This window comes from Otolemur garnettii, unplaced genomic scaffold, assembly GCF_000181295.1.
Source record: "Otolemur garnettii isolate 467f Iridium unplaced genomic scaffold, OtoGar3 scaffold00047, whole genome shotgun sequence".
Taxonomy (NCBI): domain Eukaryota; kingdom Metazoa; phylum Chordata; class Mammalia; order Primates; family Galagidae; genus Otolemur; species Otolemur garnettii.
This window is the reverse complement of record NW_003852442.1, coordinates 3,140,434-3,159,111: the sequence shown is the minus strand read 5'-3', so window position 1 is coordinate 3,159,111 and position 18,678 is coordinate 3,140,434. Positions and strand designations below refer to the sequence as shown.

General features: G+C 52.7%; 1 protein-coding gene across 1 annotated transcript in view; it reads left to right on the top strand.

Moving 5' to 3' along the window:
- CMIP (c-Maf inducing protein) overlaps positions 1-18,678 on the top strand; it is a 229,655-nt gene that overhangs the window by 187,720 nt on the left and 23,257 nt on the right. Inside the window, exons 6-10 of the mRNA XM_003791303.3 lie at positions 1,318-1,380; positions 4,219-4,299; positions 9,996-10,099; positions 11,631-11,735; positions 18,032-18,385. Of these exons, the coding sequence (XP_003791351.1) occupies positions 1,318-1,380; positions 4,219-4,299; positions 9,996-10,099; positions 11,631-11,735; positions 18,032-18,385 (707 nt within the window). The remainder of the gene's footprint in view (positions 1-1,317; positions 1,381-4,218; positions 4,300-9,995; positions 10,100-11,630; positions 11,736-18,031; positions 18,386-18,678) is intronic.

Here is an 18,678-nt window from a genome sequence, read left to right as displayed (position 1 = left end):
TTGGGGGTGGGCTCAGCTAAGCTGTGATGTTCAGTGAGTTGGGGTGTTAATGACATTTCTGACTTATGTTTTCTGCCTACGATGAGTTTATAAGGACATAGCTGCATCGTAAGTCAAGGAGCATCGTGTTGTTAGCACCATGTAGTCACTAGTCCCTGTGGCTGTGGGGGATGTGAGAGGATGGGGGCTCCTGAGTGTGCCCCACCAATGCCCAGCACACTGTCCAGCAGAAATAACACCACCCAGTATGGTAGCCATGAGCTACATGTGACTCTTGGGCACTTGAATTGTGGTTTGTGCCACTCAAAAATTGTATTTTTTTATTTTAATCCATTAAGAATCATGTTTTAAAATCTAAATAGTTACGTGTTGCTTGTGGCTATTGTATTGGACAGAGATGTGGGCCTGGGCCTCATCTCCAGCCCTGTTCATCAGCCTGATTGTTCGCGCCAGGAAGCAGAAACTCCCAGTCAGATGACTGCATTTCCACAGAGGTGTGCCCACTCAAGTAACCGAGTAGCTAATGTCATCTCGCATCTGCATCCAGTCACTCTCCATCCCCAAATGGTCCCGGAGCAGCAGCGGGCCTGTTGCACAGCTGGCCTGGCAAGGCTTGGCAGGAAATGAACTCTGGGGGCATCTGGTGTTCTTGCCTTCCTTAACATGAAGCCAAGTGTGTCTGGAGGCAGTTTTGTCACAGCTGGGAAAGGGGGTGCTCCTGACATCCAGGGAGGCAGGACTGTGAGGATGCTTCCCCACCCCTGCTGCACACAGGCCACCCCGCCCTCCACCAGAGACGGTCCACAGCCAGGTCCTTCCAGGGACTCTCGGTGCCCCACTTTCTAGATAAGGAAGCCAAGGGTTAAGAGAGGTGAAGTGACAGGTCTGACAGTCACACCCCTGGGAAGCGGCAGTGGCAGGGGCAGGATCTGAGCTCTGGACTCTGTCCCAGCCCCAGCCTGCACCCAAACCGCTGTGGTGTCCTGTCTCCTAGTCAGGGCTGCTGGCCTGGGGGGATCAAGGGTAGGCGTCAGCAGGTCGTGAACCCCCTAAAAGTATCCACATATGGTGGGTGCATGGTTTTTATACTTTTCTGGGGAACAGTTTAGAGCTTTTATCAGCTTCTCAGTGAGAGCCATTCTCCCTTACTCCCAAAACAAATTTTAGGACCTGTGGCCTACAAATTAGAAATGGGCTGGTCCTGCCCAAGTGATTGTGTATTCCATTGTAAGTCACCCTTGTAAGTAGAATCCCCACCCCAGCCCGGTGTGATTCCTGCTGAGAGATGCCGACTGGAATTTGTTCATTGTCTTTCAGGCGATTGCTCCTTTGCTGGAAAACAACCACCCACCACCAGACCTCTGTGAATTCTTCTGCAAGGTATGGCGTTGCCGGAGCATTGCTGTGTTTGTGGGAAGCAGTCTGCCCCGTGTGTGCATGGGTGGGGGGTGTCGGGTTTGCACAAAAAGGCTGAAAGCCCAGGCCCTGCTGACTTGGCTCCAGGTCCCAGACACCGCAGAAGGCATGCTGGGCACCCAGTCTTAGGTGACAGCCACCTCTCTGCCGGACAGGTGGTAGGTAAGAGCCTGGGTCCCAGCCTGGGGTCGGGGAGGAGCATCTGGCTTTTCTCTGGAAAAACTTTAGGGCTGTCTTGGGAGACGGCTGGCAGCAGATTTTCTGAGCTCCTGACGTCAGAGCTGGGTTATTATTAGGCAAGCCTCCTCTGAGCACCAGCTGGCTCATGGTGGGGGCAGGCGTGGGGCTTCCCCTGAACAGGGAAGGGGGCAGGGGTGCCAGGTTAGTGTCGAGGAGCCTCAAAAGAAGGCTGCACTCCCAGGACCTCAGTGCCAGCCTCACCATGGGGTTTACACAAGACAAGCCCAGACACCCCTTATTCCTAGAGCACATCTCAGCTGCCCAGGTCTGAATCAGCGTACAAGCCTGTTTTGTTCTGTGCAATGAGATTTGGATTTTTTCAACGTGACAGTGGGACAACCTTGGAGAGTCACATGGCCCAGTTTAAGCCTCCCCAGTGCCTCCATCTTCCTCCTGCTGGACCCCCAGACCCTCCTCACAGCCACACACTGTCCCTGGGGGAGGCATGGGCTGTGTCTGCCAATGAGACCAGCTCATAGGATAGAAAGCAAGGAAGGAACTTGAGGTGCACTTGACTCTCCACCACATGTCCAAGGGGTCCTATGTGTCAGGGGGTGGGTGCTCGGAGAGGGAGTCAGGTCTGGACTGTCCCCATAGGGATTTCTTTTCCAGCAACCCACACACCTGCTGGCCTGGGGCACCCTGCCCCCACTCTGAACATAAGCATGTGCAGTGTGCTCTGGGGTCCACGGAGGGATCGTGTACAAGTACGCGCACGTCTCTCTGTGCCCCTAGAACTCATGGGTGTTATACCCCCAGGAGATGGATCAGGTAGACCAGTGTCTGGGCTCCTGAGAGAAAGGCCAGCTGCTCGCCTCCCTCCCACCTGTCACAGCCTGTCACCTCCCTTCTCAGAACTCTGTCCAGTTTAATCCACATCTGCCCCGTGTTCCCCTCTCAAGCTTATAGTTTCTCCCGTGTCTCCTGGTTTTCAAACTTATGTTTTAGAGTGGTAGACCTTGGTTCAAAGTACATCTTCCCTGAGGGGTGATGGTAGCAGTTTGGAAAAGGAGAAACAGAAGAAATTATCCTTTCCTGTGTTTCCCACCACCATCCGGTACCGGTTGTAAAGCAGGAGCTGCCTGCCAAGGGGGCCTGGGGACCCATTGCTGGGCACCAGTCTTCAGGCTGCTTTCCTTCTGGGTGTGGGGCCCAGAGAGGGTAGCTTGAGGGGACAGAGCCTCCCACTGGGCCCTTCTCTAGGTCCCTCAGGCAGCCTCTCCTGCCAGACCTCGAGGCTGGAACCCCAAAATCTAAGGGAAGTTTATTCATCTTGATTTCCCAGGAAAGCCCTGATTCCAAATATCCTAGGTTTACTGTCCTCATCCAGGGCTTGGAAACTCCGCTTCTGCAGGGTCCGGACAGGTTATAAAGGCGGGCAGGACAGCAGAGAGTGGGGGCCTGACCTGCTCAGCCTGAAGCCTTCAGTTCCAATCAGGAAAGAAAACCCCAGTACCCCACACTGGTAAAGAAAATGTACCTGAGAGCTGGACTTGGTTGGAGACTGAGCTACAGGCTGGCACCTGAGTATTAAAGCCAACAATTGAAAGGCCACAAAATTTTAAACATCCTGGTGTCCAAATGCTAAATAAACCCTGGTATTCTCATACCTGATTTTCAAGATCTTTTAGGCCAAGCGTAGCCTACAGGAGCCTTAAAGATCGTGTTGGAACAGACTCCTGTCTGTATATCTGAAACCATCTTAGACTTTGAGATCAGAGCAAAAGCAAACCAAAGATCCCATCCTGCTCACTTGTCTTACTCCCCCATCGCCCCGCAGAAAAGAGTGAAAAATGGCTGGGGTGCTCCTCAGTATTTACTGTCACGTGTTGAACACGTCTGTCCACATAACAAACCCTGCACATCGATGTTTACAGCAGATTCGTTCATACTTGGAAGCAACTAGGTACCATTCCGTAGGTAAATGGATAGATAGCAGTGGAATATTATTCAGCACTAAAAACAAGCAAGCTACAAAGCCGTGAAAAGACACAGAGGAACCTTAAACGCACGTTGCTAAGTGAAATCCTGAAAAGGCTGCGTGTGTGTCATTCCAACCGTGTGACACTCCAGGGGATGTGAAGCCGCGAAGGCAGGACAAAGATCAGTGTTTGCCGGGGTGGGTGGGAGGACCAGGCGGGACACAGAGGGTTTTTAGGGCAGTGAAATTACTACGTGTGGTAGGACCGTGGTGGCTGTGTGTCGCTATCCATTATCTGAACCCATGGCGTGTACACCACAAGATTAAACCCTGCTGTAAATTCTGGACTCTAACAGTGATGTGTCACCGTAACTTTATCCATTGTACCAAATATACCACACGGTGCAGGATGTTGATAGTGGGGAGGCTGTGTCTCTTTGTGGGGAGCAGGGGATATGTGGGAAATCTCCTTACTTTCCTCTCAGTTCTGCTGTGAACCTAAGAATACCTCCCAAGATTAAGACTTTATTAACAAGACGTTGTGCAAGGGAACCCACACACGCACAGTGGAGCTCACTGTCCCTGGCTCTGCTAAAAGACATTCACAGGCCCGTGGTGATCATGTCCCCTTTTCTCCCCAGCACTGCAGAGAGCGGCCCCGGTCCATGGTGGTCATAGAGGTGTTCACACCAGTGGTCCAGAGAATCCTCAAGCATAACATGGTGAGTCCCCCCCCACTGATGCCCAGACACAGCCCCCTAGGAAGTGGATATGGGGCCCCTGCCCCTCCCAGCCTAATGTGTTTGCATGGATTTGGAGAATGGGCTTGGCCCATCCTGACAGCAGGACCAGTTTTCAACTCTGGCTGAGGAGTTTGGTGGGGGAGAGATTGTACAGTTTGTCCCCTTAATTATATTTTTGCCTGTTAAGGTACCAGGAAGAATCTTTTCACAGTACATATAACAAAAACACTGGGAGGGGGAGAAGAGATAAGTCTCCCAGGCAGAAGAGTCTCAAATAACGTATGTAAGTGTCCCATCGTCAGGGACCCTGGGCATCACTCCTCATGTGTGGACTGTGCACAGTGGCGTCCCTGCAGAGTGTGGAGAGGCAGGAGGTGGGTTTGAGCTGCACCTCAGCCCTGTGGGGGATGGCCAGCAGTGGTGAGCCACTAGGAGAGCCTCTGCACTTGATACGGTGTGATGAAAACGGCACTTTACCTCGGGGCTCTTCCTCCCAAATAGCCCCTAACCCCAAGTAATCATGAGGAAAACAGCAGACAAAGCCCAATGGAGAGACAATCTATAAAATACCTAAACAGTCCTCCCCCAGGTGTCAGGGTCTTAAAGGTAAGGAGAGTCTGAGAAACCGTCACAGCCCAGAGGGGCCTAAGATATGGGGACTAAGCATCACGTGGCATCTTGGATGAGAGAGACCCTGGAACAGAAGAACAATGTTAGAGGAAAAGTGGGGAGATCTGAGTAAGGTGTGGTCTTGAGTTAATTTTTTTTGAAGATACAAAGGCAGGATTTGAGTGCACACTGTCTTAGCCTAGGCGCTTGTAATCCAGGCAGCCCCTTTGTGCTCACACGTCACTGCAGTGAGTGGAAACACCATGATTTTCTCCATACTATTTACAGGGAAACTGAAGCTTAGCAAGGTCCCCTAGGTGGCCACAGAAGCCACAGCTAGGAATGAGAATGACGAGCCTCTGTCCCCAGGTGTCTGCTGAGCATCTTCTTGGAGCCAGAGTGTGATGCTGTTTCAAGGCCACGTGTCATTAACCCTCGTGCCATTCGTGTGACATCTGTGCACAGGAGGAATCTGGGACCCAGAAAGGCTGGACAGGCTGCCCAGGGTCTGGCGAGCGAGTTATGGGCTCTTGAGAGCGGAGCTAAGGAGCAGGCAGTGTGAGGCCAGGGCCCTTTCCACCCACACATTATACTGAGCCAGCTACCAGCTTGGACTTTAGAGTTATCAGAGCAGGTGAAAATGACTGAAAAAAGGATAACCTGCAAGGCGCTTCATTTGTGACATAGCTTTCGTGTTTCCACACCATCCTCTTAAAAGAATACCATGTCACCTGTGCCGCCTTCCCCAGTCAGGAATGGAGATGTGTGGCACATCCCTCCTTCCCCAGCCCACACTCGCAGCAGACATCATTAATCAATTCCAGCACTCTTGCTGCAGTGTCAGAGACCACTTCAGACTCATTCCCACCAGCATTCCAGGCTGCTACTACCAACTGGAGCATGGGGTACCATAGTGAATTCTGTCTACCATTCTCTACCCCGTGATTGTAAGCAGTAATTGAATTGTTGACTTCTTAGATTGTCCTAGTTTGGGGACAAATTTATTTCTTGCTTTCAGAACTCAGCAGAGAGGGGACACTGGTGTGATTCTTTCTCCAGGACAGCAAAGAAACTCCCCACTGGGGAAATTTCTGCCTTAATTTGGACTCTGATAGTTTAAAGGAGGGACACTTTCTGGCCCTTGTTAGCTAGAAGGAAAGGGTCTCAGCATGTTACCTTTAAAATCACTTGTGGGGCTGGGCACTGCGGCTTATGCCTGTAATTCTAGCACTTTGGGAAGCTGGGGTGAGAGGGTCATTTGAGGCTGGGGGTTCAAGAGCAGCCTGAGAAACATAGTTAGATCTGGACCCTATAAAAACAGAAAAGTTAGTTGGACAAGGTGGCAGGTGCCTATAGTCCCAGCTAGTTGGGAGGCCAAAGCAGGAAGATCCCCTGAGTCCAGGAATTTGAGCTTGCTGTGAGCTTTGGTGATGCCACTGTTCTCTACCCTGGTAATAGAGTGAGATCCTATCTCAAAATCAATCAGTCAATCAATCAATTACTCGTGCATACAGTGTATAGTGGGATCTATGCCCTTTTATAATTCAGAGCAAAGCTTCTGGAGTTTTTCTCGAAAAGGAACTTAACTTGTCAATGACAGAGCCACACCCCCAGGACACACTTTAGGGGTTGCAGGGCTGATGCCTGTTTGGGTACATAAATAGTTTTGCATATTCTGTGATAGTAAACTGTTAGGTAACAGTTCTTCAGGAATATCTGACTACAAAGGGTAAAAAAGTCAAAATTCAGACGCCTCCCAGGGCTTACTTGAACAGCAGCTCCCTTGAGTTTGGTTAGTTTTATGGGGCTGTAATGTTGATCGTATAATAATTTTCCATATAAAACCCAGAAAAGCTGCAGGGAATGCCCAGAATTTATAGTATCTTTGGTGGTCTGGCAGAAAGTAGGGCTCGCGGCCATGGATCCTTACTTCACTTAGTGATCCTGGGCGTCTGGGATGCTGTAAACGAAAGCGTGGAGACCCCACTTTGCTATTGGCATATACAGATTACCCACTGTGGAGCAGTGTGGGGAGGGAACTGCAGAAGGGACCCAGGCGATCACTCCTTTTGTGGAAGAGCAGACCGTATTCAGCAGTAATTAGGCCCTGCCTGGCACTAGTAGACGTGACCTCACGGGATCCCAAGGACACAGGTGGCGAGCACAGGAGAGCTTTGATGTCTTCTCCTTTAACACTCCGAGCCATGGGGTGATACACTATTCTGGAGCTAGAGCTGGCAGGCATAGGGAGTCAAGTCACTGCCCAGTGCAGTGCCCAGCCTGCCTCCTAGAATCGCGTGAACAGCGGCTTCTCTCCACCCCCAGTGCACCGTCCCTCACTAAGGGGGCGCTTGGACATTTGGAAATGGGGGCATCCTATGCCACAGTGGTGGTGTGGAATTTGGGGGCTTCCCCTCTTCTGAGAGCATCTCTTGCAAATCTGTCCCATGCCCCATTTAGTTTGTCTGAACAAACTAAAAGCTTAGACAGTCTGGAAGAATGTTTCTTGTTAAACCAAAATAAAAATTCGGAGAGGAAGCTGCCCTTCAGTGTGCTTTTCTGAAGGGTTGAGCCAAATAGTTCATTGAACTGTGTCCTCAAGAATGCCCGTGTATCTCTGTGCCCACTCGCCACTCATCAGAGTTCTTGTGACAAAGTGGCAAGAAGACGTGGCTGTGGACCCTGCGGGGCACCTGGGTAACCCGACCTCCGACTTTCCAAGGGGGCATATTTTACTCCACAGAAGCAAAATGTCTCCCACCCACATGGCAGAGGCCACCAGAGCCCTCTGTAAATGTTTATTTCCAAGGAAATGACCTTGATGGTTCAGAAATCTAATAGCAAAGACAGTGGTGGTTACCTTAACGAAGTTCAGCTGAAGCAGTTTTCATAGACTTGTGACACCCTAGCCTAGAGGTAGAAGAGGGTTAGAGATCAGTTCTTTCAACACTCATTCCACAGTGGGGATGGTGAGGCCCAGAGAGGTGTGTGGCAGCCCAAGGCTGCACTAGTCCTGTCACCCTTTCCCATGCTGGGCTGCTGCCTCAGTTTGCAAGTGACATGGGTGACCTCTCTGGTCTTTCCCTGCAGGGGCCTCATTTCCCAGCCTAGCACGCTGCGTGCACCCGCATACAGCTCCTCTGAGCTTTCTCTGCGGGATCGGCTTCCCTTATGGAAGGGAGAGATCCTGGTGTGGATTAAGGAGAGGCCCCCCTTCCACGGGCTCAGGGCCCTGATTCAGCCCATTTGACTCCAGCTGAAGAAGCCCCAGGCAGCTGTAGGAAGCACCCTGAGAGCTGGCAGCAGGGCCCTGGGGTCCGTTAGACGGGAGAGGAGACCTCTGCCTCTGCTCTACAGACGAGGCCGGATTTGGGCCACTTTTTGTGGGTTCCCCTGGGGGTGAGAAGGGTATGGAAGGACAAGACTATAGAAACCAGGCTCCTCCTCGTTTGGCTGGTCAGCCCTGGCGCTTACCAGGGAGACCGTGCTGTGCCTGGTCAGAGCGCCCGCCCCTCCCTGCCCCTGCCCGTGGCTGTGGGAATGAACGCAGAAGGTGGAGGAGCGGGGCTGTCTGTGCATCTGTGTCTGCTCCTGACGGGCCCGACCTCCACCTCCAGTCCACAGTGAGCTGTGTGGGTCCCTGCCTTTCTGCCATGTAGCCAGCTCTCTGCGGCCCGCCCTGTGGATATGATATATTGGGGAAGCTGAGAAAACAGTCTTTGGGCATTGCCTGTGGCTCAAGGGAGTAGGGCGCCAGCCCCATATGCCAGAGGTGGTGGGTTCAAACCCAACCCCAGCCAAAAAAAAAAAAAAGAAGAACATTAGTCTTCAGTTATGTCTGGCAGCTGGAGCAGGCAGGGGTCCCTCTGTCCTCTGTCAGTGTCCTTAATTGAGCCTCAGCCATTGGCTGGGCTAGTGGATGGAAAGGGAGCCAAGAGGGCAGGCTTTCCTAACATGGCGTGGATCATTCCTTTCCCACTGGCTGCTGCTTTCTGCTTCCCTTTCTTACCTTCAGGTGACAGTCACACTCTCCTGGTCACTGAGCCCACCCTTCCCTCCACACCCTAATGCCCAGCACATGCAACCCCTGCCCAGCCCGTCAGTACACGCACGGCGCCTTCCACACTGCACACACACACGTACACAGCACCTTCCACACTGCACCTCTCATACACACGCACACACATACACACCGCCTTCCACACTGCACCTCGCACACACACGTACACACCACCTTCCACACCACACCTGTCTCTCACACATACACACTGCACATCCCTCACATGCACACCCTGACTTGCCCAGCAGCCCTTGTGGCACTCATCCTTCTTCCTCACCTGCCTTCTTGCTCACTCCTATGCCTATAGCCTTAGAGCACACAGTCATCGGATGCCCTGAAAGTTTAGTTGTGGATCCAAGGGACAGCTAGGGATCACCCCCACCCTGGGGCTGTCACTCTTCCACTCAGGAGAAGAATCAGGTGCCTCTCTACCAAGCACAGTGATTTGGGGACACCTGTGCCTCATCCATGTCCCTGGGAAGCCCCAGAGCCCCTCCCCAGAGTGAGGGCCCCATGTCCAGGCCCCTCCTGACTTAATGTGCTAAATGGCTTCAGGTACTAGTTCACAGGAAGCAGGGGCTCAGAAAGTCTCTGGTGGCTACAGAAGAAGTGTCTAGCTGCCCCAGGGCTGTGGGAGGCCGAGCTGGACATTTGCAGCCCCTTCTTGGTGTGGCAGGAGACTCAGGCTTGGCTGTTTCTGAGTGTGTCTGTGACACGCTGACCTTCACCTACAGAGAGCATGCGGGATTGTGCCAGTGAACTGGCCATGGCCTCTACATTCCCCATCTCCAGAGCAGCCTCCGAGTGCTGTAAGCAGGGCGTGACGGTGTTAGCTCTTTGCAGTAACAGTTGCACAGGCTTTCTAGGTGGCTGGTACCTCCCCATTGCCTTCCACATTGATGGCTCTGGGCAAAGCTGGGTCCCACCAGCCAGTGTCCCGGCTGCCCTGGACTCCTCCCCTGCCTGGCAGTGTCTCTCCAACACCTCTCCTCTGCTTCCTCCGTAGGACTTTGGGAAGTGTCCGCGACTGAGGCTGTTTACTCAGGAGTACATCCTTGCCTTGAACGAGCTCAACGCGGGGATGGAAGTGGTGAAGAAGTTCATTCAGAGGTGGGTCTCTAGCCCAGACCCCTCCCCTCCCTGGATCTGAGTCCGATTTCCTCCCCAGCCCAGAACTACTTGCTCTGGGATGACCGGGGGAGCTGCTGCTGGTGTTCAAAGCTCTAAGTGTCTCATCTTTGGGGAGGGCCCCCACTGGATCCCCGTGTGTGGCCTAAGCCACTTATTTACTGTGTGATATTGAACTGAGTCTTCAACCACACCCCTCTGATCTTGTTTCCTTGGAACAAGGGGGGCTGCTGTACAATTAAATGGGGAGTAAACACATGAGGGAGCCCCCAGCATGCTGTGTAGCGCCTGGTAGGAACTTGGGAAATGGTCATGGTCCTGAGCAATGTCAGTGTCTCCATGACTCCCACAACCCTGGGGCTGGGGGCATGGGGCATTTAGGAAAGGGTCTCCCACTCCTGTGATCCCACAGGAGGACTCAAACAACCACCTGTTAAACTTGGCCAAGAGGAAGCCAAATATGCTTACTCTCACTTCTGGTGTTGGGGGTTGTTTGATATGTCTGGCTGGCTGGCTGGTTTTGCTTTTGCATTTTCTGTTTTTTTATTTTCTCGCTGTGCTTCCATTTCCTCATCTCTAACACGAGGACCACAGAGCCCCCTTGGTCCAGTAAGTGCCAACCAGCAAGCCAGCAAGGATAGGCTGGAAGCCTGAGGCCAGGGTTAGCTGGCCTTGTTACTGGTTTCTTAAGAAAATCAAAATAACCTGTCTAAACCAGTTCCCAAACTGTGTATTTCCTAAATACATTCACAAAACAGTTCCAAACCCGAATGCTGAGCTCTTCTGCTGGAGCCCTGGTGACTTTAGGGGCCCTTTATAGTGTCCAGTTATGGTTTGTGAAATCTCATCAAGTTTGGCCTTGCTTAGTAATAGTGGCCACAGTGGTGATTTCCTAGCATGTTACAGGTGTGACCCTTAGGCCCACAGTCAGCCCGTCTCACAGATGAGAAAACTGAGGCACAGAGACAGCTGTGTCAAAGAATAATTGCTGGCATTTTATTGAGGACTTAATGACTGTGTCCCATATCCCATACCGATAAGCAAAGAGGACCGTAATAATTTGCCTTCCAAACCAGGACACTTTTGCGAGTAAAACGGGATTTTATAAGTAATTATTCATGAACCACCAGGTTTAACCATGACTGTCCCAGGACATACAGTCACCATATGCTAGGTCTTCTTATAGATTAGAAAATTTGGTCCTTCCTGTAGCCCACTAAGGAGGGGGATGCTATCTTCATTTTATAACCAAGGAGTCAAGGGTAGTGTAGGTTGTCAAGGCCCCTCAGCTGGACTTGAACCCAGGCACCTGGATCTGAGTTCACAGCCTAGAGCTCTGCTGTCTGTTGCTGTGTGTAGCACAGCCAGGACCCACATCCTGGGGTTGCCAACCTCAGGGTGAAGGCTCTTAAAGTCCCCCAGCTATGCTGGCGGGACAAGCCAGCCCCTGGCTGAGCAGTGCCTGGCACCTCCTGTCCCGCAGCCTCTCACCCTGCCCTCTGCTCTCTTCTAGCATGCACGGCCCCACAGGGCACTGCCCACACCCCCGGGTCCTGCCCAACCTGGTGGCCGTGTGCCTGGCTGCCATCTACTCCTGCTATGAAGAGTTCATCAACAGGTAAGTCACCGCTGCTGCCGGGAAGGCTGGGGTGGGGGCAGACTGCCACGTCCACCGTGGGCACAATCACCAAGGACTGGCCAGGCCCTGGAAGTGCCCTGGCTTTTACCAGGCAGGTCTCTTGGTGCATCTGCCAAATTCCCTGAGCCTACTCATCCCAGGGCCTAGGGGTGCAGCTGAGAAAGCAGACTCCATGGGTCAGCACCAGAAGCTGCAAGGCTGCTATGGTCACTTGGCTTTAGGAGCACACAGCTTATGCTGGGTTTCTCACGGCACATGGGTGTGTGTGCACAGGTGGAGGGTGTGCGCATGTGTGAATGCGTGTGTGTGTGTGTGTGGACACATGTGTGGAGGGTGTACACACGTGTGAATGCGTATGTGTGGATATGTGGATATACATGTGTGGAGGGTGTGCACACGTGTGAATGCATATGCGTGTATATGTGGATATGCATGTGTGGGGGGTGTGCGCATGTGTGAATGCGTGTGTGTGTGTGCATGGATACACATGTGTGGAGATGTGCACACGTGTGAATGCATGTGTGTGTGGATATACATGCATGGAGGGTGTGCACATGTGTGAATGCGTGTGCGTGTATGTGTGGATATATATGTGTGGAGGATGTGCACACGTGTGAATATGTGTGTGTGGATCTATGTGTGTGGAGGATGTGCACACGTGTGAATGCATGTGTGTGGATATACATGCGTGGAGGGTGTGCACACGTGTGAATGCATGTGCGTGTGTGCGTGAATATACATGTGTGGAGGGTGTGCACACATGTGAATGCATGTGTGTTTGTGGATATATACATGTGAAGGGTATGCACACATGTGCGTGTGTGTGCGTGGATATACAGATGCATGCTTGGAGGGTGTACACATGTGTGAATATGCACATGTGACTCCGTGTGTGTTGGGCACAGGGCTGGCAGTAAGATGTACCCCTTGGGCTTGCTCTTAAGAACACAGGGTTTCCCCAGCCTGTGTGTTTTTCATGAGCATCCGCTGGGTGCCAGTGTAGCTTTAGATGCTGATGAGTAACAGGCCGCAGTCCCTGCCTTCTCGGTGCCTAGTCCTAGCAGGGGAGAAAACGTACAGCCACCACGCAGGATCATGTCAGGGGTGAGAACACTGTTCATGCAGTCAGATGAAGCAGCGGGTGGCAGGGAGGGAGCACGGCAGGAGCCTCCAAAGCGCCCTCCGAGGCTGGAGCTGGTGGCAGTGCTTCTTAGGGAGGTAGTTCCAGGAAGCACTGAGGAGACAGGGGAGGGAAGACAGCCAGCAGAGTGTGTTGACAAGTAGGTAACCACTTTGGACAATTGATATGTACTCCCACTGGCCCCCTCATGCCCTGTGGGATGATGCTAGGGAAGTTACTCACCAGCTTCTGGGGTGCAGAGTGCAGAGGTGCCATTAGTTTGTGGAACTTTCTGCACTGACCTCCGGGGTCATTGTGAGCGCAGGACATGGTAGTATCTTCTGCAACTGCCCAGTTGTTCAGATCGTACACTGCACAATTCTGTGGGGCCAGATGTGTCAGGCACTGTTAGAGCTGAGGGGACAGCAGGCTATAAGCTGCTAAAATTGTGTGCAACTGAGGCTTGTGAACAAACACCATACTTTGACTTCTTGGTGATGGGGCAGGACTTTGATAAATAAGGGCTCATTTTCTTGTGGCAAACGTGAGAAGAGAGAGTTCCCCTCAGCCCCAGCCTCATATTCAAAGGGGACCGTGTCCACTGTTGAGTTTCCCTGTTCAGAAAGAGGCCCTGGGACTTGATGAACCAGAACATGACAATGTCATGCTGGTCATGTCAAGGAAAAAGGAAAGTCAGGGTATGTGTGGCCTGCATGGCCACCCAAGGCTTCCCTCTGTGCAGTGGGGTCACTTGCTGTTGATTCTGAACCCTCCTACTCTGGAGCTGATCTGAGTGCATTTCCAACTCAGGCCACCTCAAGAAGTAGGAAGAACAGCAGGAGTGTCACACACAGAGACACAGACACGCTGACACACAGAGATGCACACACACGCATGCACATATGTACTCACAGATACACATTCACACATAAATGAGCACATATACATGCACACACAGGGACACAGAGATGCCCCTACAGAGACACACACATACATATGTGCACACAGAGAGGTACACAGCCACACAGAGGCATACACAGATACACACACACAAGTTCTTTTTCCTTATGAAACCTCTGGCTCCTCTTGGCCCCCTGGGCTCACTCTGTGGACCCCTGAGCTGGGCCTGGCACAGGGGCTGGTGGGCTGGGAGCAGGAGATGGCTCATCTGAGTCCTCCCTCTGCATCTCTGAGGCCCTGCAGGGGTGCCTGGGAACAGTTTCCCTGACTCGGGGGCATGAAACAGAAGGACAAGAAGTCTGGTAGAGTCCCTTCCAGGAGAAGGTCAAAGGCAGAAAAGACCAGAAATAGGACCACATGCACCTGTGGGCCAGCCCCGCAGCCTCTGCCGGTCTTGTCCCTCAGTGTCTAAAGGGCACCTCAGCAGGCGACTCTGGCACAGTCTGAACAGGACCATGGCAGGAGGAGCCAGAGGCATAGTTGTCACCGTGGGCAGCAGAACTTCCACCTGTTAACATGTTCAAGTCACCTGGGAGGGTCCTAAGCAATCAGAATAAAAAGCAACAGGTCCGCAGAGCCTATGGTCCAGCAGTCCTAGTCCTGCATACCTTTTGGTGTGTTCATCAAGAGACAAGTACGAGGATGTTTATAGCAGTGTTATCTGTAGTAGCCCGGAACTGCAAACTTCCTTAACTCAAATGTCCTACAACAGTAGAATGGATAAGTAAACGGTGCTCTAGTCACTACTTTTAGCAGAGAGAGAGAGAGAGAATGAACTTGAACTAGTGCAACAAACTATCTGCTAATCTCACAGACAGAACACTGAGCAACAGGAGCCAACCTGGAACCCACATGTGTGATCTTCTTATGTGAGGCTCAAGACCAGACAAAAGTAATCCAGGGCGAAAGAGGCCAGAATAGTGACTACCTCGGGGGCGGGGGACTTGGGGAGGGCAGAGGGATGCTCCTGGTTCGTGGAAGGTTTTGCATCTTGACCCAGGAGAGTGGTTCTCATCCAGGGGCAATATTCCTCTCAGGGGATATTGGCAGTGTCTGGGAACATTTTTGGTTACCACGATTTGGGTGGGAAAAAGGTGCTCCCAGCATGTAGTGGGTAGAGGCCAGGGACCTTGCTGAGCACCCGGCCAGGGGTAGGCCCCACAACATGGAATTATCTGACCCCAAATATCAATAGACCCAGGTTGAGGGACCCTGAGCTGGGTGTTTGTCACACTGAGGAGTCACGTTCTCGACTGCACTGTGTTCAGGTTGCACTCAGGGTTTGCTCTGGAGCCAGCTCACCTGTTCCATTTGGGAGCACATCTCCGAGTTCTCCCTGACTTCTCGTTGGCAGCTTGAAGTCAGTTATGGTGAGAGTATTTACACCAAGGCAATTGGCAAACGCTATAGGTGAGGGCTTCTTTTTTTCCAGATAGTTGGTTGCTAGACATTCACCAGCATATCATGGGTTAGGTCTAAATAAAAAAGAAAAGAAAGAAAAGGGTGCCCAGGCCCCACCCATTGCCATTTTGATGTAACTGGGATGACCTTCGAATCATTTATTTGTTTGATGGATCTTTCCAGACAAGTCCAGAGACTTAAGAACCCCTTTCTTATCCGTGGTCCTTGAACACTTGCTCTAGAATCACCTGGACTGTTTCTTTAAAAGATAGATTCCTGGGGCGGTGCCTGTGGCTCAAAAGAGTAGGGCGCTGGTCCCATATGCTGGAGGTGGCAGGTTCAAACCCAGCCCCAGCCAAAAACTGCAAAAAAAAAAAAAAAAAGACAGATTCCTGGATGCAGCATATCTGGGTTGGGGCCCAGGAGCCTGGGGCTCCCCTGGGGTGGGTATAAAATGCAGCTTTAGATTCAGCAGGTCCCAGTCCGTGTTGGATGTTGGGACCACACTCTGAGTGGCGGGCTGTCCCTTTGTTTCTGTGGATGGGTTTTTATTCTGAGAGCATTGGAGAGTCGACAGCAGGTTGTAAGTAGAGGAGGATCATAAGTAGAAGGGTTCGTAAGTAGAGGAGGGTCCTAAGTACAGGGGGAACAGGTGAGATTTCAGTTCCACGTTTTCTTCCTGCAGCTGCTGCTGCACAGAGGATGCATGGGAGGGGGCAGGCTTGACTGTGGGGATGAGTGAGGCAGCTGTGACAAGGTGCCAGGGTGGCAGCATGGTGGGGAGGTCCTGCTGCCTTCCCCAACCCGGGCTCCTAGCTCGGCACTGCCAAGCAAGCCCTCTCGGAGTTTGTAGCCCCAGGGTTCCAGCCGGTGCCTTTAGTTCCTCCAGAATGGCAGTGTCGCCCTGGGAAGCGTGATGCTGCCAAGACGTGTCCGGCTTGGCTCCGTCACTCCCTGCTGGTCAGCCCCTTCGAGATAAAGCCTTTGATGTCCTCCAGGCAGTCCATGGTGCTCTCAGTGGGCACAGAATGTACTTACACTCAAAAGAACAGACAACTTGACCCAGGTTAGCACAGCCCGCTGGAAAATCACCGGTCTGAGCCAAACAGCCTTGAAAATCCACTCCTCAATCCCAGCAGAAGCAAACAAAGGGAAATGGAGTGTTGGGCATTTGGGGAGCAAATCAGATCTGAACTGAGGGAGAACTTAGGCCACCCCTTCCCCCAGGGACCACACACAATTTCCCATCAACGCTGAGTTCCCAGACTTTAGCCAATGAACTTTTTGTTTCCCCCAGCAAAGTTTGAAGTCTATTTATTAAACACTCTTGGTGGGCTCAGCTCTGGCCCGGTAAATTCAGATCCTCTCTGCATGATGGGTTCGAGTTCTGCACATGGTTCTAGGACTACTGTGCAGAATGCCGGTGTCATGGCCCAGTCCTGGAGCCCCAGGGCATCTTTGGAGGCACATGCGGGTGGTACATCTGGTGAGGGACTAGACGAGCAGCTGTCTTTAATCGTACCATTGTGCTCAGAGTCATTTGGAGCAGTGGATCTCACCCTTGACCGCACACATGGGGAGACTCAAAGGCTAAAAAATGACAGAGTCCAAGCCCCACCCCAGAGATTGTGATCTAACTGGGCTTCAGGATGTTTGGAAGTGCCCCAGGGGATCAGGGTGTCCAGCTATGGGTGGGAAAGATCTGCTTTAGGAGTTCAGGGGCACGAAGGATGTGAGCAATAGGAAGAGAAATCCTGGAAGACTTTGTTGAGGAGGGACCTACACAGAATCTTACAGGTCTGAGCTTTGCACTCAGAGAGATCTGGCTTCAAATCCCATCTCCTGAACTCATGCCGTGCGATCAGGATAAATCATTTAACTCCTTTCTTCTCCTGTAGCATGGAGATGGCAGGACTTGCCCATTAGCGACATCTGTGAGCATGTCTGTGATGGCCCTTAGCACTGCGCTGGCCCATGGGCACTAAACAGCAATCCCACTGCTGGTACTTCCGTCCACTGGATGCACTTTCCAGGGACCTGGGTACGTTGGAAAGTAACGCACTGAGAGGAGGGGCTTTAAGCAGGTCAAGGCTCTGACAAGTCCTGCAGTAAAGAGGCCTGATTTCATCATGTTTGCCCCAGCATGTCCCAAACAAAAGTGACTTTAATGATGTCATAAAGCCCTTCTCTCAGTGAGCACCTGTTAATACCCTGTGCAAAGGCTGTTCCTCCAGGAAGTTGGAGATACTGTGACCATGGGGTGACCCAGGAGGTTTGGGGAGTGCTGTCCAGTGCTGCAGATGCCAGGGCCCAGGCGAGGGTTCTGGGGTTTCTAGCTGGTGGGGGGCGTAGTAGGCAGTAGAGCTGAGCTCTGGAGGACATGGTGGCCTCAGGGACAGAGGTAGGAGGGCAGTTAGAGCAGGAAGCAGCTGGAAGCAGAATCACCTAGTATGTTGGGTGTCCGGGGGAGGCATCTTTAGGGGGAGGAGCATCTTGTCACAGAGAGACCATCACCCACCACTCAGCACATACTGACCGAGCACCCATTAGTGTCTGGGTGGCAGCACGTGCTCTGAAGACAGGTGGCCTGGGCTTGGGTGCCATCCCTGCCTCCTCCTATCTGCGAGACCTTGGGCAAGCTGCCCCCTGTCCTCGCTGGTAGAATGGGGTGGTGAGGCTGTTACCTCCCGGCCTCGTCTCGGTTCAGGGAGGTGTTTAACACCAGGGTTCCTGGTACATCTTGAGCACTAGGCAATGCTGGTCCTCACGTGTCCTCTCCCATCTTTTCCCCTAGCCGCGACAATTCCCCAAGCCTGAAGGAAATCCGGAATGGCTGCCAGCAGCCGTGCGACCGGAAGCCCACCTTACCTCTGCGCCTTCTGCACCCCAGCCCGGACCTGGTGTCTCAGGAAGCCACGCTGTCTGAGGCACGGCTCAAGTCAGTGGTTGTGGCCTCCAGTGAGATCCACGTGGAAGTGGAACGCACCAGCACTGCCAAGCCAGCGCTGACGGCCGGCGCGGGCGAGGACAGCGAGCCCAGCCTCATCGACTGCCTCCTGGTCAGCCCTGCCTGCAGCACCATGAGCATCGAGCTGGGCCCCCAGGCTGACCGCACGCTCGGCTGCCATGTGGAGATCCTTAAGCTGCTGTGAGTGCCCCTGTGCCCCTCCAGCCTTGCCTCTGGGTGCAGCTGTGCTTTTTAGTTTGAGCAAGGTCCTGGGGTGGGCCTGGTTGCTGTGAGTGTGCGAGTGTGTACTCCTGAGTCTGTACGAGCACAAGTGTGGCTGTGAACTTGAGTACCCAGGGTGCATGTGTACAGACACGGGAGGGACACCCTCACACACAACTACAGGAGCGTGTGCTTCCACGTGCAGGGGCGTGAACATAGCTATGTCCGTGCATGTACCTGTGAGTGCGCAGGCATGCGTGCGTGCACAAGTG